The sequence below is a fragment of the Poecilia formosa genome, unplaced genomic scaffold (assembly GCF_000485575.1).
Source record: "Poecilia formosa unplaced genomic scaffold, Poecilia_formosa-5.1.2 Scaffold57, whole genome shotgun sequence".
Taxonomy (NCBI): Eukaryota; Metazoa; Chordata; class Actinopteri; order Cyprinodontiformes; family Poeciliidae; genus Poecilia; species Poecilia formosa.
Genome location: NW_006799996.1, coordinates 1,805,875 through 1,828,833, shown reverse-complemented (window position 1 = coordinate 1,828,833; position 22,959 = coordinate 1,805,875). Strand labels below are relative to the sequence as shown.

General features: G+C 36.6%; 2 protein-coding genes across 4 annotated transcripts in view; one reads left to right on the top strand and one right to left on the bottom strand.

Moving 5' to 3' along the window:
• Nucleotides 1-1,565: 1,565 nt before the first annotated feature.
• On the bottom strand, nt 1,566-13,454 carry racgap1 (Rac GTPase activating protein 1). Of its 3 annotated transcripts, none has more exons than XM_007553622.2 (17): nt 13,283-13,454; nt 12,727-12,832; nt 12,442-12,644; nt 12,212-12,351; nt 11,392-11,461; nt 11,238-11,291; nt 11,065-11,142; nt 10,872-10,992; nt 9,804-9,946; nt 9,482-9,646; nt 9,305-9,400; nt 7,816-8,014; nt 7,346-7,451; nt 6,964-7,096; nt 3,848-3,974; nt 2,516-2,615; nt 1,566-2,380 (listed from the first exon to the last, which is right to left on the bottom strand). In XM_007553622.2, exons 2-17 carry the CDS (start codon nt 12,809-12,811, stop codon nt 2,305-2,307), a joined length of 1,896 nt encoding a protein of 631 aa, XP_007553684.1. In that variant the 5' UTR covers nt 12,812-12,832; nt 13,283-13,454; the 3' UTR covers nt 1,566-2,304. The 3 variants fall into 3 exon arrangements, with proteins under 3 accessions (XP_007553684.1, XP_007553686.1, XP_007553685.1); XM_007553624.2 differs by having other exon boundaries at nt 10,872-10,989; XM_007553623.2 differs by having other exon boundaries at nt 13,293-13,454.
• LOC103139177 (inactive dipeptidyl peptidase 10) overlaps nt 13,446-22,959 on the top strand; it is a 55,442-nt gene continuing 45,928 nt past the window's right edge. The window contains exons 1-2 of the mRNA XM_007553666.2: nt 13,446-13,494; nt 17,208-17,551. Coding sequence (XP_007553728.2) covers nt 13,446-13,494; nt 17,208-17,551 — 393 coding nt within the window. The remainder of the gene's footprint in view (nt 13,495-17,207; nt 17,552-22,959) is intronic.

Sequence of the window (22,959 nt, the reverse complement as noted above, 5' to 3'; positions counted from 1 at the left end):
GAAAAGTGGTTATCGGGCATCAAGAGGGGTATTATTGATGTGACACTGAAGAGGCATCATTAAGAGCAGTTATCATTCCTGTCTGTATCTCCAGAAATCCCACTGGGGAAAAATAGAAGCCAGTTTTGGGGAATATTTAATGAGGTAATTACTCTGAAGAGGGGAAGCAATCAGAAAAACCACAAACCAATTAACATCTGAACAATCTGGCGTCAAAAAGCAATAAAAATCAAAAACCAAACAGCTTTGAATAAGTTTATTTTTTTATGTTCAGATGAAACAGATCAAGAAATTAAGTCATCTTGTGGTTTGCATTTGTATAACAAATTGTTCACTGATCTGTTTATGAGTTTAAAGAGAGATTTCTAGAACTGAACAGATGGGATATAAAATAAATGGGTGGAAACAAGTTAGTGTTTTCCCAACATGATTTTCATCTAGCATGAAAAAAAAAATACAAAGTTGAGCCAGAAATGAACCAAAAAATGTATTTGTAAAAATCTGACCAAGTATGAAGAAACAATTTTGTACATGTTTGTTGGTACATGAACAGTTCATCTCATTCTCCAAAAGACTTGAGGAATCTTCCACATCAGATCAACATGTGACCTCAAACACTTTAAAAACCTAAACTGATTTATCATTTTCTCATAAAACCCTTCCAAAAATGTAGATACTAAAATTACATATTCAGGCTATAGAGAATCATCATATAATTAAAGTGGAAGTGTTTAATGACGTGTCCACTTTGTGTCAAGAGAGAAAGAAAAAGGCTTTTCTTAACCAATGTTTAAGTTTAGATGCCTTCAGTTAATCAGATGCACATTTAAAGCTGAATTTTTAATCAGACTTAAACACTAAAATACAGGGTTTGTTCACTTCTTAACAGTGAAATTCAAGCACTTTCCAAACTTTTTCTGCACCACACCAGTTAAAAACAATACAAATGAAGTAAAAAGATGGTTTTAATTCATAATTACTGTACATAATATTACTGTTATTTATGTCTTGTATTTTACACTCAATAGTAGGAACAAGGCAGGTTTTGAAATGTTTATGTGCCTGACTGATTCAAGAAAACACAAATTTAACAAAATGTCGAATTTAAATAAGTCGACATGTAAAACACAACCATTATTTCCATCAATAAGTCATTCAGAAATTAAGGATAATAAATATTTATAGCATTAACACAATCTAAACACATCATGTTAAGAATCTTCCTCCTCAAATAAAATGCTTAAACTCAAAACACAAAGAACATTTAAAAAAGTTCTCACCCAGTTTTCTGGAAATTAGTTATTAGAAATAATTTTGTAATTCTAGCTAATCTAAAACAAAAAAAGGTCAGTCTGATTAAACTTCAGACCCAGAAAAAAAAAAACTTTTTATTACGGTAGGTGCACTTTATTACAAAACTGCATTTTGAATATCAAGCACTTTATACAGAAATCAGCACTTTCTAAACCTTGAAACCCAATTAAAATTCAAGCATTTTCAAGGATTTCAAGCACCCACACAAACCCTGTAAATAAAGAAGTTGCATCAGTGAAGACAGGAGACAATTGTAGGCATTAAAAATGTATTTTATAAAGTACAACAATAACACTTTTGTAGAAAATGTGTTAATATGTGACCAAATAATGCCACAGTTGCTAAACTGGCTTATAAAATTATTGCTTTACAGACAGCGAAGAGTAAATGTTTCAACCCGGAGTGAAATAATCAGGCAGGAAACCTGCTGTGATCATTAGCAGTGCAACTTTGATGAGTTTTTGTTTTTCTCAAGATGCAGAAAATAAAAAAGGAGAAAAAAAAACACAAACATTACTGGTCCAATTATTAATTTGTCTATGAAAAAGCTCTGCCTTGTAACGATAATCTGAAGCCAAGAATAACATGGATTAAATGCTCCTACACATTCAGATTACAAACCACTGAGTAATGAGGAAATTCACCACCAGAAGAAAACAAAGGAAATGAAACAGGAATGTTAAACTAAAAGCTCACACATCAACATAAGCACATCTAATTACATGCAAAACTGAAATGCCTTACAGTTCTTCAGCTTCTGAGCTGAAGAACTTTTTAAACAAACAAAAGCTGCATAAAAAAGTTTTTTAATCTGCAAAGAAGAAATGTTTCAGAAAAATTCTACATTTCTCTAATGATCTGAACTTAGTAAAAGCGACAGAAAGCAGCGCCTACCATTTGGTTAAAACAATCTTTTGTAAACAAATTACATCGGCGCTCGTCTTAATATGCAGTTCAGTACAGACGGAGATTAGTCGGAGATATGCTGGATTACTTGAGGAGTGGAGAAGAGAAGAACTTCCCTTGATGAGTAAACCCAACGGCCGATTTACTCTTGCTCCCAAATCTGAAACGTACAGTTCACATGTTGAAAACCGCCATCAGTTGTGAGTCGTGGGAAATAATGAAAGCAACCCAGATTTAGTTCATGAATTAAAAACAAAGTTTCCTGGTGGATGTGAAGGAGTTTCGGTTCATTTACCTGGGCGTCAGAGTGGACTTCATCCGCTGAGACAGGGAGCTGGAGGACGGCGTTTTGTTTAGCTGGTGTTCTGGTGTGGTTAGCGGTCCAAGTATGCTCACTGCAAAAAAGAAAAGGGATTAGGCGACTACAGGACTCCATCAGACGCTCAGGAACTGAGAAGTCTAAAGATTCTTGAAATACTAAAACAAAAATGAGCAGTGTACTTTAAAAATGCAGTTTTTTTTAAGCCAGTAGCACTTCTCACTTAATTCCTCCTTTTATTACATAATAAATGAACCAGATTTAATGGAAAGCTGATTAATTACACAAGCCACAGTTCACACTGATTACTGTCAAACTTACAAAGTCAAGAAATCCCCTTAAACAGAACCTGTTTGGCAACACAAAGTCACGATTCTAACTAAATATATTCAAGTATTTGACACTGATCAGTCTGAGAAATATCACAAAGCCATTCTAAGGCCCTACACACAAATAAAAAAAATAAATGAATAAATATGGCAGGGAACTTTTCCCTTTTCCAGCCTGTCAAAAATCTGGCAGAGCAAATCAATTCACAGCATAAAGTGGATTTTGTTCCCACACCGAACTCTGTTTGAACCGTTTCTCTTTCCCGTTCTGGTATGGCCCCGCCATCTTTATTCCTGTAACAACTGGATCCACCTAAAGATGACAAGCGACGCCCTCTGCTGGATGGCGGCCAAAATACAACACAATAAGAAGATCTAAGTGGACTTTATTAGTTAACTGATTGGATCTAATTTTAAGCAAATAAACCATTGATCGAAAAATAATAATTTTTGCATCCCAAGTTCGACTGGCTCCACTAAAAGATGACCAGGAGCGCCCTCTGCTGGATGGAGGCCAAACTGCAACACTAACAGAAGGTTTAAACTGATGTTAAGTTAACCGACTGGAACTAATTTTCATCGAATAAACTATTACTTAAAGAAAATCTTTCCAAGTACATAGTAGAACAGTTAAAAAAGCAACAAAAACAGGCTTTTATGATGGCAAAACTGAAACATGAGTGATAAAATCTCTCCTCAACGATGTAGAAGATTCACTGCTAATAGATGCAAACTTCTGATGATGGTACAACCACCTTGTAGGCTGAGGAGGCAATTATATTCTCCACACAGGATCCAGGTTGTTTTAGACAGCCTTACCCCCCTTAACACATTAAATTTTATAAGTGCAATTTGTTTTTACCCAGATTTTATCTACCTAATTAAAATGCGTTTAATGGTCTGAAACATTATAAATTAAAAAACAGAACAAATCTAAAGCAGCAGATACTTTTCCACCAGCAGAAAATCAGAGCCATACTTCTCTCAGGGGTGGCGTAGCAGTTTGCGTTCTCGATGATCAAATGGTTCAGATTGGGCTGCACATTTTCAGCCATCACATACTGACTCCAGTAATCCACCGGCAGAGACAGCAGGCGCTCCACCACCTGAACAGAAAATGGAATAATTAGTTATTTTAGCGGATCGCCTCGTTTTATTGCACCAGCACTGATTTAGCTCGCCGTTAGCAAGACAGAGGGAATTAATAATGGAGGCCTCGGTGGGACTGTAATGGCTTCTCCGAGAGTAAAATCACTCTGCTTACGGTTTGAGCAGGAGGCGATTATTGTGAGGAGGGGGGGAAGTTCGCTCCACAGTGGGATTCCCGTTGACCGTAAATATAATCTGACTTCTTTGGAGATCAAAAATAAACAAACACCAACAGATCTTTCATCTTTTTTTATTGGAAATGATCATTCCAAACTTTTAATTATCTGGTTTTACTCTTGTATTGTACTTTCATTTGCTCTTTTTTTCCCCCCTCGAGATTAAAATAATTCAAATGGCTGAACAGAAGACTGGGGCACATCCACCGAGGTAAAAACATAATACACTCAGGTATTTCTGCAAAAAAGGTTTGCTTTCTCTGAGCAAAGTCGTACATTATTGATGCCAGTGGGTAAAAAAGTATTACCCAGGCTGTTTTTGAGACTTATTTTTTATTTTTATGGCTAAACATTCACTGACAAGTTGAATGGTGAGGAGTAATACAGCAGTAACAAATTTGAATATCCTAAAAAATATATCATAATTCAGCAACAAATATACTTAAAAAATAAATAAATAAAGCATTTTTGTCTGAGTTTTTATAATTAAGGTTTAGTTTGTTTGTTTTTTAAAAACAGGCTTAGATTAAATTATGTAATTATTGGGAACGCTGCTGACATCCAGCTGGTAATCACTGACATCTTCCACATAAAGTCATTGAAAGCCATGGGCAAGTGCAATAATGGAAAGTTGAGTGGAAGGAAAAAAGTGTGGTAGAAAAAGCCACAAAAACAGAAGGTATGAATAAGCCCATCACTCAGCAATGTATTAAATGAGCTCAATAATTTCCATTGCAATGAGGAATATTTTTTGAAAGGGAAATTTGGTTAAAAAATTTTTATATTGAGATCAAAATGATAGTGTTTGAGAGCGCTGTGTTGTGTTGGAGATATAAAAAATCCACAGACACAGTGGTGTTCTTTACTAAATTTAAGTTTATTAGTCTTTGTTTGTTATTAGTTTATCACAATAATTACTAAGACAATTTAATGTCCAGCGACATTTATCATCATGACAGGCCTAAGTCCACACATCTACAGAAGCTTTTGCATCAAGCTAGCTATTGGTGTGAAGCACTTTAGCTTGTTTGTTACTTAATAAAAATTTAACTGGTGAAATAAAGACGAGGGAATGCCTTCACAGTGATGAAATCATAAAATCCACTGGGGTACAGCTGCAAAAAAAAAAAAAAAAATGCTTGCTTCCCTCAGGCAACTTGCATAGTTTATTGATGTCTGCAGCAAGAGGAATTTCAATGAGACAACTTTATCACGCAGACGTGTGTGCTTGGGTAAAACTGTCTCAGTCGTAATTGTAAATATGACAACGAGTAATAGGAGCTTTAAAGCAGGAGATTTACAGCTGACAAGATGAATGCTTTTGTTGCCAATTTAAATTATTTATCTCAGTGTTTTTGAAATATCTACAGCTGCCAGCGTCGTGGTAGGAACAGTCCATCACTTGGTTCCTGCAGCTTCTCCATTTAAATATTTTTAGTTCATCCACCTTTTGGTAAAATGCTAGTTTTTCAACATTAGATTTTAGATGTGCTGTTTATTTCAATTACATGCTTGTAGTGTGCAACAAAGTATATGAAAAAGCAAAATGCACAACAAAAAACACATTTTCAAATATATTATTGATGCTCAAAAGGCCGAGAAAGCAGTAAAAAGTAAATCTGACAATTCAGACTGCTCTTGAATGATTCAATAAATGCCCAAAGCTTGAACAGATGTACATATTTTATGGTCGCTTATGAGAAATTGAATATATTGCAGTGGAAAAATATCCCTGTTAAATTCAATAAAGCTATCCCATCTCTAAGTTTTTTATATTCAAACTGTTTTTTTTTTCCATTTGTTATTGAAAATTTAAATTTTGTTTTAGAATAATAGAGTGTGGAAATTATGTATTTTAAACTTGAAAGCCTGTAAAAGCAATGTCTTAAACATAAGCTTCTTGTTGTTCTCTTACATTTCAAAGACATTTTAATGTAACAGGATTTATGCAGGTTTTACCAACTCAAATTTAAGACTTTTTAAGACCATCATAAACAAAATTTAAGACCTACGTCACGACAGATGTACAAAAGAAATGCAAAAGGCCAGAACTTTGAAACTGGTTCTATGCTTCAGCTTTGTAATTCTCACATGGCATATTATGACTTTCTAGCTAGCGAACAAATATTAGCATCTTGTTACTGCTAGCCTTAGCCACCTTCAGTCACAGAGCGCAGTGAGTGAAAATTTCTGCATATAACTCAAACATTTGCCTGATGGAAAAGACCTGCAAAGAAAAAAAAAAACCCTACATAGAAGATGAGGTTAAATAGTCCTGCTACAACAAAACTTAAGACCTATCGTGAATGCTAGCTAGCATTTCTTTAATGTATTTAAGACACTTTGAGACCTTAATTTTAGATAAATTAATTAAAAACTTCAGTGCAGACACACTGTGTAAAGGTTTAAGATGTGCCTTTACATAGAGTTTAGCCCAGTGTGCTATAAGCCTGGCGGGCCACCAGGCTTTACTTGTGCCCCTACCCGTTTTTTTTATTAAGGTTTTTCTTTTTATGTTTGGATTTAAGACCTTATAGTTGGTGTTCATCTGTAAAGTTGGTGTTCATCTTCCAATAACACATAATTATCAAGTGATATTTTCAAATTTACTGTCAACATTAAACATTTTTTAACTCGAAAACACAACGGTGCCGCTGGATGAATGACTGCCCTAGCGCCCAACCACCGGGCGTACCAAGTTTCCTGGGGGAAACCATGTTTTACATCTTTACGTAGGTAAAAAAAATTAGAATTGTCTGCTCAGACCTACCATTGGTTGGCGTTTGGTATCCTGCAGGATGGTCATTGGTTCTGGGTTGGGAACAGCATGACCAACGATGGTTGGACCGAAAACCCGGGCCAGGTTGCTGATGTCCATCTTCGTGTCCAAACTGTCAGCAACTCTGCAAGATTTAATTGGGCCAATTAAGGTCTCATTGGTGCACATGAAATTTTATTCCCCTCAGCAGTAGCATATTCACCATATGCTTAGCTAATCTGTGGCAAACTAAAAAAAAGGAAGAGTTTGAAAATGAAATATTTAAGTTTTCATGAACATCTATTTTTAAATTATGCAAAGTCTTCCTAAAAGAATAAAACATTCTCTAAATGTTAAATTCCAAGTATTAAAGGGAGTATTTTTCACTCCAGACCTTTTGAGGTGAAGAATCAGGAAAGCCAGCGTGTCTCTGTTGGGCTGCGGCAGGTCGCTGATGGTTTGGTACATCAGAGCTACGCTGTTGTCTTCGTCTGAAACCTCTGTGGGACGACAAAGAGCAACTTTCTCAGCTGAAGTGAGGCAAAGTGTGCAATTTCCATCGTAACTTGGAAAGAAAACTAACAAAAAAAAAAAACTTCAGCAACAAACAAGCACTCACAGTGGAACCCTGGGAAAAAGATCAATATTCTCTCAAGAGGTTTCATTCACTTCGCTTAAATTGAACAAATAAAACAAAAAGCAATCAGGAGTTCTTATAAACCTGCATTTAATGGCTGTGTTAAATATATTTCTGAACTCTGATGCGGTTTTGCTGCAACTGTTGTCTCAAGAACAGCTGCAAATAACTTTTATGTATGTATAGCGACATTCTGCCATCAGAACAGTCACATAAAACTAACATACCGGCTGCGTCCATGAAGGCCCGGTTGAGGCGGAACGTGAGCAGAGGCTCCTTCAGGTTCCTCAGGAAGTCCTTGAGGAGGCCGGTGATGGCGTGGATGTCGTCCACCTTGCTGAGCACAGGAACGGTTTTGCTGCGGAGGAACTTCTCCTTCAGATCCTTCACTGTGCGATCGGCGCCGGACAGACGATAAAGACCAGCCTGAAAGGGGGAAGTTGTCAAACATGCACTGTTAGGGCTTCCCTAAAGATGCGTTTATATTATAAATTACAAAATAAAAAAAGGGGAAAAGATGAATGCAAGAATTAGCAATGGCAAAATCCAAAGTATACGTCTGAAATAACAAGATTTTACTGTACAAAGAGGACATGTGACGGACGTACAAAATGCTCTGCAAAACTACTCAGACTTGTTGGAAGTTCCCCACTTTTTGTGACATTAGAACCAAAAACTTGAATGTTCGTAAAATCCATAAAAGGTTCATATTGTATTTGGATTTTATGTGACCAGGAGTCTGCAACTTTTACAGTCCAAAGAGCCATTTTTGCCCTCAGTCCAGCCAAACAAAACTCATTTAGAGCCACAAATATGCAATCTTTTAGAAAAAAAAAACAAAATTTAGTAGGAAATAAATACAAAAAGAGGATAAATAAATTTTCTTGTGTGATGTTGATATTTGAGGAAATAACCTAGAAAAAAACAAGTTTCAAACCAAAAGACTAAAACATTTTATATGAAACATCTTTTGTTGTGGAAATTCAATGAAATTATTCCATGACAAATTCTTATTGTTATTACAGCTGCACTTAAAAACATTAGTCAGTTCCATTTAAAATTGTTTAGGCAAAGGCCTTAGGAGCCATTGTGAGAGATTAAAAGAGCCACTGTGGCTCTAAAGACACAATATATTTTCATTTTCAAAGTCTACTTTCAAACCAAAGGAATAGTAGAAATAAAACTTTAATAACTGGTGAGATTTACTTTCAAAAATTGCCACAAACTGATAGTTTGCAGAACTTTAAATCAATCAATAATCACAATCTCTACTGTCTGACTTATTACATTTTAAAGCCTGTCTTCATCACCGTTACTGGCATTTTCTGTTTGGCAATAAATTATTCAAAACTTTTGTTGTAGCCAGCGCCGGATGCTTCACCAAGTCAACACTTTGTAAAACTGTCTTTAGCTGCGATTGCAGCTGCAAACATTTAGCTCAACGTACTTTATTACAAAATAAAGTTACATTTATTTCAATTTGAAACTGTAATGTCACAAAATAGTCAACAATGTTAACAGGTTATTCATCTTGCAATATTATTTTAAAGCATTTACCAAACACAACCAAGTCTGATTTAAAGTTATTCTCACAAAAACAGATTGTCAAAACTAGAGTTACAACTCTCTCGTCTCAGAAATGCATCAACTGCAGGAATGTGAGGTTTTTAATGTTCTTTATAATTTGGCATTAAATCAGAGTGCAGCGCCGCTCACCTCGTGCAAACCCCTCTGTTCAATCTCACTCACACAGTGAACCACGAGGGGAGGAATCATGGGCGCCGTGTCAGGAACGTAGTCTGAAAGGACGCCCTGAGGAGGAAAACAAACAGGAAACTGGTCAAACTGAGGCTGAGCATCAGGCGAAACGCCGATAAAGACGTCGTCACATGCCTCTCCGATTTTGATGGGTGTGCCACCCATGTTGGGGATGCACGGCAGCGGGCATCGCTCGCGACACTCGGGGTGAGAGACCACCCTGCAGTCACGACACTTCAGTGAAATCTTGCCGAACTTGATCCTTTTTCCACACGGCACACAGGATTCAGGCTTGATTACCTGCAAGAGGCAGCCGTTAGCTACAATACATATGTCAGAAATGCCAGAATATATAGACTGAGGAATTAATTTTAATATTCAAGATAAAAATAATCAAAACCAAGCTTAAGATCCATAAAATATCATCCTGTTACTGCTGTAATTTTGAGTAACTTACAGTTTTGGAGACAAACTCGTGCAGACGGATGCCTCCTTTGCTTTGTGGAGTGCTGGGCTCAGCTTTATTGTCTCCATCAGGATGTTCAGGGGCCTTAAAAACATTCTCAGACTTGACAGATTCAGAGTCCCACTCCATGGCAGCTGAACAGGAGAGATTCAATAAACAGCCACATGTCAGAGAAATGATCCAGAAAACACAATAAAGCTCTATTTTCTTTGAACTGTGGCAGAAATTTGGTGCTTATTATTTCAACTTCTGACTGAGGAACACATTTATACGACAATCAAGAATTCCTATAACCAATATGTTATCCTAAAACAAATAATCACACTAGAAAACATTTTATAAACCACAAGAAGTGCTAAATTAGATCAATTTCAGTAAATGCGTAATCTCCAGTTTAAAATTATTCTAATTATGTCACATCCCTCCTAAATTGGCAAACGTTTCTGTAACATTTGGCAAAAAAAAAACTTCAGATTTAAAGTAAATGTTTGAAGTTTATAAATATATATATATTTTTTTTTTTCTTAATGTCATAAGTTTAAAGCACTCAGTGGCCACAATTTATTTATTTTTCCGTTAAAAATGTAAGAAATTTATTCTGAATTTTTTTTTTTACCTAAACAAAAACCAATATGTGCTTTAATTAAAAAGGTTTCCTAAGATAACTTTAGTTTATTAACAAAAATATCAACAAAAATGAGAACAGTCGTTGAAAACCGTTAACTGTTCTGCCTTTAAGTCTGTTAAACTGGAGACTATGACCAAAAAATAAAAAAACTTGGCTAATAAAACAAAAATAATGGTTTTGTACCTAAACTTTTCTATTAACAGATATATATTTATCATCAAAAATTTCATACAAATCAAAAAGTCTCCAAACTGTGTCCAAGGGCCACAAATGGCCCCCAGACTCCATTTTGGACACCACTGCTCTAATGGGTTTAGCACATCCAAATGGGAAAACCAACTAGGATAAATTCATCTTCAGCTGCTAAATTTAATAATTAATAAAGACATCATGAATGCAGGTTAACTCTACGTAAATGCAGAATATCCTACCAGTCTTTCTCCTGCTGCGAGTCCAGTAAGGAACCGTCTCTATGGTAGAAACGGCCTCAACAGGCCCTCCATTCGCAGGCACAGTCACTGTTGTCTTTGTCACAAGCGTCTCACTTCCCTGCTGCACAAATGCACACATTCAGTAAAATTTGGCTGTAAGAAACCTCTGCACGTAGAAAATGTCAATGTTTACCCTTTCTGAGGTTCTGCCTGTCGATCGGGATCTTTTAGAAGCAGTTGGAGGACCATCAATGAGATTTCTGGAGGAGCGCTGAAATCAGGGCACAAAGTTTGACACCTGTCCTTTTTAACCAAATATTTTCATTCATTACTCTCTTCCTAATAGTGAACGAATGCACAGCGTACCCTCTTTTCTCGCTTCTTGAGCCGTACTGTCCTGATGTTGGACGAATCCCAATCCTGTAAGACATATTAAGTCACATACTCATCCAAAACGGGCCGTTACGGAGAAAATGTTCTCTGGATCGGCGGTGATGCTGGAAAAAATTGGAGTACTTACAATGGAGTCGTCGGTTTTGTCATAGCTTATATCTGACAAGATGGAGGCAGACTCATCTATTGTCAACAATCTGTAGGAACAAACAAAAAAAACCTGTTTGGTAAATAAAATACCACAACATCCACATCTCATGCAATAACCTGGGATTCCTCAGAATATTTTTTACCAATTAGTATCAATTGAAATTGACTGCAAAGGTCAAATAGGAATGTGTGTTTTTGACTCTAGCTATATGACTGAATTGAACAGAAATAGTCTTTGTTGTCCCACACAAGGGAAATGCAGGTGTAACAGCAGCATGAAATGTAGATGTGTAAACAAAAACATTCAATGTATTTAAGAAATATAGAAAAATAAGATTAAGAACAACAATAGTAATATTAAATATTGGATGAGATTATAATATTAAAATACTGCACAATGATTAAAAATAGAAACGTACAAACAATACACTTTAAATTTTAAACATTTAACAGCAGAACTGGAAAATATTTTAAATATCTAAAATATACAGAAACAACAAATGAAATTAACTTTGAAGTTAAACAAAACTACCCTTCAAAAAAAGGACAAATTGAGACCAAAGCATCTTCTTCTGTCATCCAGTGTTTGGTAGAAAGAGAGAAAAGATAAAAAAAATAAATAAATAATGCAAATCTAAATTACTGAGCTTAATTGATTTATTGCTTATTATGACATGCCTAAATAGAACCATCATTGGCCATCCAGTTGAATTATTTTCATATGTGTAAAAAAGAAAAAGAAAACCAAACTACTAAAACTGCAGGTTAGAAAGTGACAGTATGCAACATCTTCATACCTCCGATTGGTATTCTGGTTGTTAGTTTGGCAGTTTGTATTGAGGAAGGCCAGAGCAGAGCGTTGTTCAGCACTGAGCTGGATGCTGTTGGTGGATCCCTCACTTGTTAAAAGGTCCCGGATCAACTGAATCTGACGGTCCTGTACATTCAAAACGCAAGTGGAGAAAAAAATTAAGAGCTGCTTGAAGGTAAACCCTAAAACAAAAAGTTTGCATTTAAGAGACCATACCAGCATCTCGCAGTCGGCCTCTGCCTTTTGTCTGCGCCGGATCTCCACGTCCACTTGGTTGCGGGCGTGTTTCAGCTTCACATCCAAGGCTCCTCTCTCCATCTCTGCTTTTCTCAGCATATCCTTGCAGGATCCCAGTTCATCCAGAGACCTCGCCCATCTGCGGCGGCAGTCCTCAAAGTTCTGCAGCATCTGAATGAAACCTTTGAGAGAGAATCCAAATTGTGAATACAACATGTATTTACATGCCAGATTAAATCATATAATCTGACAAGAACCACTTACTGGGCTCAATATTCTCATTCATAAGGTCAACATGAGTCCTCAGATTTTCATATAGGCTCTGGAGGTTCAGGATCGTAGTCTCCATGGTGTCCAACAATTCAAATTCCTATAAGAAAAGAATTACATACACACACACAGAGAGAGAACTTAATGATTCTTTAATTTAACAGATCGTTCTATTTGTGTGGATCTAGAAACTTCACACACACACACACACACAGAGAGAGAACTTAATGATTCTTTAATTTAACAGATCGTTCTATTTGTGTGGATCTAGAAACTTCCGACTCGTATTTAAGTAAAAGAAATAGTCACCCTAAATACATTTTACAGTGAGGTAAGTTAACTTATTAAATTAAACAACACAATTATTTAGCACTTTTCAACCCCCGAATGCTACTCAAAGACGCTTGTTACCCTTTTTCCTTCTAGCTTTAGCTAGCAAGGTTTTACAATAATGTTACTTGTTCATCCATTAATGTAGGCTAACAAAACAAAACAGCAGCTAAGCTAACTTTGTCCGTCTTTCCTATTTGCAACCACCGGGTACACTTACAGTTAGCTACCTGTTTGGAGAAATTCTGTACAGTAAAGCCTTCCGGAGAGTTGTTTAATTTAGCAGTTTGTTCTCATTTTCTCTTCGTAGCGGTCTTTGTCCACATCCTTGTTCAGCCGTACCAACTCTGAGCGGGTTTCTTTTCAAACTTCGCCGCTAGCCAATGAATGCGCTCTGCGTGGGTGTCAAGGTAATCGGAGGTTACGACTTCCGTATTCTTCTTTTCAAAATAAAATTAAGGTTACTGTCACTTCTCCACTTATCTCACAAAACCAAAGCGTAAAACAACAAAAAACATATGTAAAAATGATAGCCTAATATGAAAATTCAATGGACTTACTGCACACCTCATAAATGCTCATGATAATGAAAGAAAGTGTGGAAGTGAAAATGAAAATACGACACTTCCGGTCAGCTCTTTTAAAGCCTAACGGTCATTGGCATATTTGAACTTGCTGAAGCGGAGTTGTTTTTATTTTCTTTCAAGATGTAAGTGGTATAACAACTACAATTCTTCTTTCTCTAAAATATTAAATATATAAAAAATAAAATAACGTGACGCTGTAAATTTACCACGGCAGTATTAGAGTTCCAAGTCAGGGGCAAAAAATAAAGCATAGCAGATAATGTGCTTTCTAAAAGCAGGATATTCTCTGTTACTGTTTTTAGTGAAAATCAATTTTATATAGCAACCTTTTGCTGAATTGAAGGACTGTTACAACTCAGACTACTGAAAATGCAAAGCGTTCAGTAACAAGTGTATGCTGAACAAAAGCAATATCTGAAAAAAAGTAGCATTTTATGTGGTTTTGGGTACATTTTTTATACATTTTTTTATAAGTTTCAGTGTTCTTAGTTGACTTCAATATTTTTCTTTCTTTCTTAGTTTTTAACATCTTACCACTTAGAAAGATCTTGCTGTCTAATAACCCATTCTCCATATCTCCTCCCCTCCAATTAGCCGCGGGATCCCACAGGGGTTTGTGTTGGGCCCTCTACCATTCTCTGCATTTGGCAGTTTCAGGTCAGATGTTTTACTTAATTTTTTAACTCTTGGGGTTTCTTATTTGATTACTTGCAACTATATGTGCTATTAATATTTCTAAAATGTGTTTTACACAATTGGACTACTAGCTTGTGTGACAACTGTCATCATAACGGCACTGTCTACTTCTAGGAAAGTATTTTAGATTGATTTTTTTAAGTCAAAATGTATCAATTTTTGTCTAAGATGTATAAGATTTGAATCATCAAGTTTTCTATACATTAATGCATTTAAATTGTTTTTCATTCTACATTATTTTGTGTTTATTCCAAAAATAATTAGAAAGTTGATCTATGGATTTCCATATTGATCCACCATGATGCACTTAATCTATCTTTGGAATCTGAACTTTCTTTGGCATTTATATGAATACAATGTAACAATGTAAGTTGGTTATATAAACTAACCGCACAGGAAGGTGAAAGACTGAGGTCAGTTTCATGAAATTGCAAAAGTAAGTAAAGGTGGCAAATTAATTGAGTCTTTGTCATTTCAGAACAGAAACTGCACATTTTTGAATTATAATACAGTTACCTTGTTATCTTTATAACCCTAATAGATCCAGTACTTTCTTTCCTTTAGTTTGTGACCATCAGATTCAAGTCGCTGTCACAGCTAACATAGAATACACAGTAAGTGATAGGTAAAGACATGAGGAAAGGATTTTATGTGGGATTCAAGTTTTAAAGTCACTGTATTGTACAGCACTGTGTTCAGGTTTGAGTTTGTCTTCATTTATTCAAGACCATGTGCAGGAACATTATTCTCACAAGAGAGGATATGCGCTGCACCAGATACTGCCCCTGGCTAATTTCCATCTGTTGCCCCTGAGGCTAGTAAAGCCAAAACTGCTTATAAAATACAGATGCAACATACAGAGATGCAGAGTTAAGCCTCAGTACTCCCTCACTCATCTAACACACATAGGACGTAACTCACCTCATACAATCCCTCGTCCTAATTCAGTTTTCCAACCTATCCTGTCATAAATTTAAAAATCCAATCATCTCCCTTGGGTGGAGTCAGATATTCAGTCTTTAATGTCAGCAAGCTTCAATCATGCAGATTTACATTGAAATGAATGATGAAAGAGTAATTTTCATAAGTATGTTAAACATCATTATACCTCTATCTAGGTCAGCTTACATCAGAGTACAGTGTTTGAAATACAAACTAAGACGCATCCAAGATGGGGTTGGCTAAGCTACCAACACAATGCATTAAAAACACACAACAAACTGAGAACAAAATGCACAAATTTGAAAATTAGACTGCAGTTAACTAACATCTACTCATAAATGTTGATAAAATGGGTTATTAATGATCATTTTTAAAACTTTGTAGAAAAAGAAAATGGAAGTCCTCAGATGTTTTCTTGCAGGAAGCCTGTCCAACTTCTGAATGGGCCCCTATAGCAGTCAGATAACAATTCCTCCCTTTTGTAACAGGTCATACAAAAAAGGGATAAATAATAAGAATGAGCCTTGTGATTAAATACATCTATTTGACCTTTTCCACATCCACAAACTTCAATGTATGGAATCAGGATTATGGAAGTTCATCTCCTTTTACTGTGATGCTCTAAATTAAATCCAACTGTGCATTAGTGAGGAAATGCAGTTAAAAACAGATATTATTGGCATAAATGGTAGAATTTGCACTTTTTTATTGTATATTTTCAATTTGACCTTAATCTTAATCCTGTTATTTTTATTTAGATTGAACTTTTTTGCTATCCTATTCTATTTAATATTTAAATATTCTGCAGAATTAATAACCAGCATAGCATCTCACATGACACTTTTCAGTCCACAATTTGAAAAGGGGGAGTGTCGCTCAAATACAAACTTAATAGTACATGAAGTTTGGACATTTTGAAATCAGAGAAGAACACAAGAATTGATCTTCACTGGCCTTTATTAAAGTACATACAAAATGCCACATTTGGCAGAAAACTGAGACGAACAGCTATATGATGTACATCATAAACACATCATACAATCAACAGCTGTGAAAACCAGTAACAGACATTACATTTCATTAAAATCATGAATACACATCAAATATGTTGGTTAAAGTTCCGTTTATTATGGTTTTAAAGCAGGTGGGGTTTTAGTTTAGATTTAAATAATTTCAATGTTTCGGCTGTTTTGCAGTTTACTGGAACTTTGTTCCAGATTTGAGGTGCATAGAAGCTCAATGCTGCTTCTCCATGTTTGGTTGTGATTCATGGGATGCAGAGCAGAACCAGAACCAGAACCAGACAACCTGAGAGGTCTAGAAGGTTGCTATGACAACAGCAGATCTTTAATGTGTTGTGGTGCGAAGATGTTCATGTTATAAACTATTGGACTATTCTTTAGAACTGCGCGATGTGCTCTGTCTTTCTGGTTTTAGTCAGAATGCCGGCAGCAGCGTTCTGGATCAGCTGCAGCTGGAGGATTGATGTGTTAGGCAGACTTGTAAAGACAGTGTTGCAGTAATCAATGCAACTAAAGATAAATGCCTGGATTTTTCTCTAAATCTTGTTGGGTTGTTTGTTTAATCCTGAAAATGTTCTTCAGGTAATAGAAGGCTGACTTTGTAACTGTCTTTATGTGGCTCTGAAGATATGATCGTTAGTTTCTGGCTGCAAAAAATTAAGCTGTGCATTGACTCTAGATCGTTCCTCCTTAGGTCTAAAGATAATAACTTTTTTTTTTTTTTTCGTCCACCTAAAGAAAGTTGTTATTCACGCACCGATTTGTCCAAAACATCTGTTCAGTGCTCGGTTTGGTTTAGAGTTACCTGGTGATATTGTTTGGTTGTATTATGGCAATATGATTCCAATGAAACAGCATTATGACAATTAAATTGGCTACTGGATTTTAACATTATGAGTTTTTTTCATCAAAACTGATTGTTCATCATTGCTGCTCAAGCAGCGCCATCGGTTTGTATGTCTATTTAAACTCAACACCTCGTCACGATTAATTTCCGACCAAATCAGCAGCCAGAAGGAAAAAGAGAGAAGAAAAGAGAGAGAGAGGAGAGAGAGAGAGAGAGAGAGGCAGGACCACCAACCCGTTGAGGACAAACTTGCAAGAAGCGGAGCATGCAGAAAAAGCTCCGCCAAACAACAGTGCAGCTGCTCGGCGGCTTGTGAGGCTACACACGGCAGCGCGGAGCTTGTTGCGGATTACACCATGATTGCCACAACTCAACAAAACATGACCACGGATCTGGTAGGTGGGCTTCAATCCACTACTTTGCGGTTCCCTTCCTTGTGCATAGGTTTGAGTGTGTGTGTGTTTTCTCCAAGGGGGGTTTTCCGTGTGTCGGGGGAAATTGGTGATTTCGCTTCTTGACACTTTTCCCGTTGCTGTCCATCTTCCGGACAGGCTTGCCCCTGAGCACTGTGGTGTGATTCTGACGTCCAGTCTTCTTCTTCTTCTTTATTGTCCCATGCAGCCTCACAGAGTGTTTCCTTGCACCGTTAAGAAAGCTCAGTTTTCCTGGATGATAATTAGTCCCAGCAGCCAGCCCCCTCCAGCATGGACGCGTACATTGACAAAAGAGGAGGGGGGGCAGCCTGCACACTATGATTGATTAGCCCTTTGCTGCAAAGGTGAATGGTCAATGAATGGGGATTATGAAGCAGGACATTTGTAAATTGCAGTAAATTTAAGCAGTTCAGACTAAGAAAATGATACAAACTAGCCAGTGTGAGGCATAATTCAATTATTATGCTGCCTAAGTCAGGATTAAATGATCCTCTTCTGTATATTTTATTTTCAAGCTTTATTCTCTGCTCATAATGTGAGATGCATTTATTAATACTATGTTTTTTTTCCCCTCAGCATTTTTGCAGGTTTTAATCTGCAGAGCTACAGAGGATGTTACAGATACAATGATAAAACAAACAGAACTGGATCAATACAATTGGAGTAGCAGTTGCCAACCATTGTTTATTGCACATGTGTCAAACTCGAAGTCCGGGGGCAAAACCTGGCCCGCCGTGGCTTTTTAATGTGGCCTTTTAGACTCCAAATTACATCCAAATTCACACAAAATCAACTGAAATCCCCAGTTTTCAGATTTGAATGACATTTTTTTCTCAAAATTGGCCAAGAATGTTGGTTTTAAGTGACTGTTGCCTCAGCCTTACTTGTTGTCGAGTTATATAGACTACGATTAATAAAAAATCACACTTAACACATTAGCGCAAATATCGCTAATGGGTTATGTGGCTAATGGGTTCTGAATATACCGTATATTACAAAAAAAACAACACAAAAACAATCACAAAATACTGGAGATTCCCTGATTTGTGATTATTTAATTTTAAGAAACACTTATTGAATGCTGAAACAAACAGCTACTTATTAATATTTTAACATTTTAATGGGTTTTATCAGTACATTCTGGCACAACCGGCCCGTTAAGAACATTCAGACTTTTATTACGGCCCAGAATGAAAATGAGTTTGACATCCCTGGTCCGTTGGTGGCGATGGTCGCTAGGTCGATCCATTTATTTATTTTTTTTAATCTTCATACAATTATTCAAATTCCTTTTGAACTGAATAATTGCTAGCATGTTTGACCTTAGCATTAGCGCTTTATCAAACCAAGTTAAAGCTGGATTTAAACTTTTAAGTTCTTTTGAAACATGTTTTCTGACTTTTAAATCTAAGATTTGTGGCCCATTAGCAACAATTTTCTCAAGATAAAATCTCTCGGCTAACAAGAAGTGTGATTTTAGCAACAGCTCTGTAGCTGAAACTTTATGAATTCTTGCTGAAAGTCCAAACATTTCACAACCCTACATCAAAGGAGAGCCATAACTTTTATTTAATTTACATATATTAGCATATTATTCTTACCATTTGGACAAAGAATGAGAATAACTGTTATATTCAAGTCAAAATGATTAGCCAAGACTTAAGCTAGAAGTAACAACAGTATTGAAAATAACAAAAATATGTTTGATTTAAATGTGGATTATTTTAATGAGTAATATTTAGAATTCATTTTTGCAGTTTGTACCAGTTATGACACTTGTTTAAATCTCTTTCTTTAATGTTGAATGTTCAGTACAATATAAAAACCATGCTAAATCGTTTAATTCGCGATAAAATGTTTATTCTTTTTAGAAGAGTTTCAGAGTCTTTGCATATTTACTCAGCTGCAGCTTCGGTTGCTTCAGAGGATTGTTTTTTATTCTGAATACCCAGTTTATGTATCACTGAGGAAAACTCCTTGACATTAAGTGGCTCTCAGGTCTTTAGTGCTTTCACTGACATGATGAAACCCAAATGAAACTTGCCAGAAATCATTTATTTCATAATCCCGAGGTATTTTTTTCTCTGTCGCAAACGACCGCAGAAGGCTGCAGGGTTTACAGACGACCTTTTTACCTGCAAATCTCAGCTCACGTCAGTCGCAAATTAATGTACTTCAGGCAGCAAATCTGTTGAGGTTGTTGTTCCTTTACATGGCAGAAACATTATTGATGCATTTAGTTATAGATGCATTCATCCTCTGTCTTTGAGCCGCGGCTTGAGTTAATTATTTAAAGATGCACCAGTGAATCAGCTGAGATTGAACTGAACGGTTTTTCTTTCATTGTTTGTGATCAAAGAACTGGTAGATCAAATACTGAAAATCTGATTTCTATTTATTAAAGTCAGCAAAACTAAGAACTTACATTGTTTTCTATCTATAAAAGCATCAGCATATAGTTTGATGCACTTAATTTGACATAAACGTTCATGCATAAATGAGTATAATTTTGTGATCCCTTTGTTTTCTTTTGTATAATGGAGTATTAGGATTATAATAATAGAAAACAGTCAGTAATAAGTCATAAAACTGCAAGAATAAACTCGTAAGAGAATAAAGTAAAAGTAATGAGGATAAAGTCGTAATATTACAAGGATAAAGTCATAAGCATTATGAGAATAAAGCTGTAAGAGAATAAAGTCAAAATAATATGCAAATAATGTCACAGAATTATGAGAATAGTCATAATATCACAAAAATAAAGTCGTATAAGAATAAAGTCAGAAAAATATGAGAGTAAAGTTGGAGTTTTGGAAGAATATAGTCCTAATATTATGAGAATAAACTTGTACGAAAATAGAATTTATACAATGTGAGAATAAAGTCCTAATATTACAGGAATAAAGTTGTAAAATTACAAGAAAGTCAAAATATTATCATTTCATTCTCGTAATATTAGGACTTTACTCTCATAATTTTCTTTCTTGAATTATTTTAGCATGACCCAAATACATTTTGAAATGAAACTATAATTTTTCTTTACGGTGCTTTGATCCTTTGAAAATAATAGGTTTGATTAAAATTTGAATTTTGCAGCTCAGAAATAAAAAAAACAAAAACACCTAATTGGTTAATCCCTGGAGTTGCCTTTTCAGGACAGTGGGTGTTATGCTAATTATGATTTTTAAAGCAGCACACATACATTTGTTTTTGCATAAAATCCGCCCAGAAATCCCAGTTTAATACCAGAAATGTTTGTGTTGTGGCTCATGCTCCATATTTAAAACTGCACTGAATCCTAACACGTTATTTACTGGTAAATTCTCTCTGAGGAGCCTCGGCGCGCCGGGAAGAAAAGGAGTGCTCTTCATCATATTTACTTTGACTCTACATCATGTCACCCGTATAGCTCCCCCATCTCGCGTTTTCCTGATGCTGCTTGTTCCCCAAGGCGGCAACTAAGTGTACAGGATCCTTTTGTGATGTAATTTTCTTGTGTGTGATGGGGAGCATGAAAAGAAGATAGGGGAGCCTTGCAGCGATAGACTAAAGCAGCTGGGCTTTCATTTCACGAAGGCTTTTGCTGCATTGTCTCGTCATAACCTCGAGGGCTAAAAAAAGAGAAAGTAATCTCTAGTTATGGTCTCACATGGTGTCTTTACCATTTTTCTCTCTTTTGCAGTAGAGAAAATCCAATGCAATGCTTTGGTTCAGATGGGAATCGATGCCAATCAGTTGAATCTAATCATTACAGCCGTTTGGTTTCTCTTCATCTGAAATTACTTTCTGCTCTAACGATGACCTTTATTTTTACTGAGGCAATGAGAAATATTGACAAGATAATGCATATAGGTTCCTTGTTAATCTGCATCTTTCCCCTGTGAGTAATTATAATGAATCATTAAAATCAGCCTATAGCTTACATATTGAGGTCTGCATGTAAAATACCCACTTCAGCGTTAGCGGTTTATTCATTAACGTCTACGTCTGTGATCTACATCAACAGCCGGGGTTCAGGAGGTTTTCAAGTATGCAAATCCAGCATCGGCTCACTCATTTCTCTTCATGTGATTTATTATTGGATGCCTCACAGACACAGAAGATGGAGTTAAGGAGGTCTCCTGAGTCTAATTTATGAATTTCAAATACTGCCTGAATCCTGCACAACCTAGTTGTGGTGCGCGCTCTGCAGATCGTGTTTGGTGTGACTTGTTCTCTTTGGTCTGCAAATTTTTTTTGGACAACTTAAGAGAAAAAAGAGAAAGTCTTTATGAGGAGTGTGATGGGCAACTCCAGTCTGATCTGAAGTGGACATGGTGTTGTAAATCCTCGAGGAGGTGCCATACTTTTCAATGATCGTGGTTTTTAGGATGGAGAGCTTGTGTCTAAAAGTCTCCTTCATGGCTGCATTCCCTCTCTTAATTGTTTCCCTGCGGACCTTGTACAACTGTGCACCTTATCGATTCCCTCATTTGGTTGAGTGAAAATCCCACAGCTCTGCCGGCGAATGAAAGAGCCCTCTCTCGCCTCCAGTTCAGTTCTGCTTGCTTTGCCAAAAAAAAGACAGAAAGACAGAAATCCTCCCGCCTTCTGGTGATTTATTCATTAACAGTCGTTTGCTGTTTGTCCAACACCTTCATCTAAACTCCTTCATCCTCCTTGAAATACAAAAGATCCCACCCCTCTGCAGAAAACCGGCTCTCGGATATTCCTCCGTGTCGGTCAGGCTGCTGACTGTGATAAACCGACTCTGTCACACGGCTCAGCCCTGTCATCTGTTCACCTGCGCTGGCAAACTGTGCTGCATTAGATTCCTGAAATGCAGCGTGACCAGCAGCCAGGCGGCATTGTGGCAGGCGGCTCCTCCGGGGACTCCAGCTCCCTGCATCTGCACCCCATTTGCAGGAATGACAAAACTCTTCACTCGCCGAGATGCGGGATTCTCCTCCGCCGTCTTTTCAGTGATTTGACCTTAATTGGAAGTAATGTCTTGGCTCCAGGGGAACAAGAGGAGATGGGTATCCCCTCCTGAAATAATTTGAGGGAGGACATGGAAATAATATTGAAGTCAGTCGAGCGAGTAATTCAGTTTAAAGTGTCTCTGTTCACTGCGGCTTTATTTCATAACTTATTAGTGTTGCGCTCGGATACGACGACACAGAAGTCTCACTGTGCATGTTTTCAGCAGTTAATCTCCATGTTATGTTAATTAGGTTTAATTAAATTTCTCAGCCTCAGAATTGTAAGTTCTAAAGGTGCGTTATGAGCGCATCAAAGCTGGATCTCTGGATCAGACAGCAGGATAACAGTGTGTGTGTGTGTGTGTGTGTGTGTGTGTGTGTGTGTGTGTGTGTGTGTGTGTGTGTGTG

Excerpts from the sequence above, each read along its gene's own strand:
- racgap1 (XM_007553622.2), bottom strand. The coding sequence starts at position 12,811 with ATGGAGACTACGATCCTGAACCTCCAGAGCCTATATGAAAATCTGAGG. Across the intron at positions 10,993-11,064 it reads CAGGCAGAACCTCAGAAAGG|CAGGGAAGTGAGACGCTTGT; the intron begins GTAAACATTGAC and ends GCATTTGTGCAG. Across the intron at positions 9,401-9,481 it reads CACCCATCAAAATCGGAGAG|GGCGTCCTTTCAGACTACGT; the intron begins GCATGTGACGAC and ends TTTCCTCCTCAG.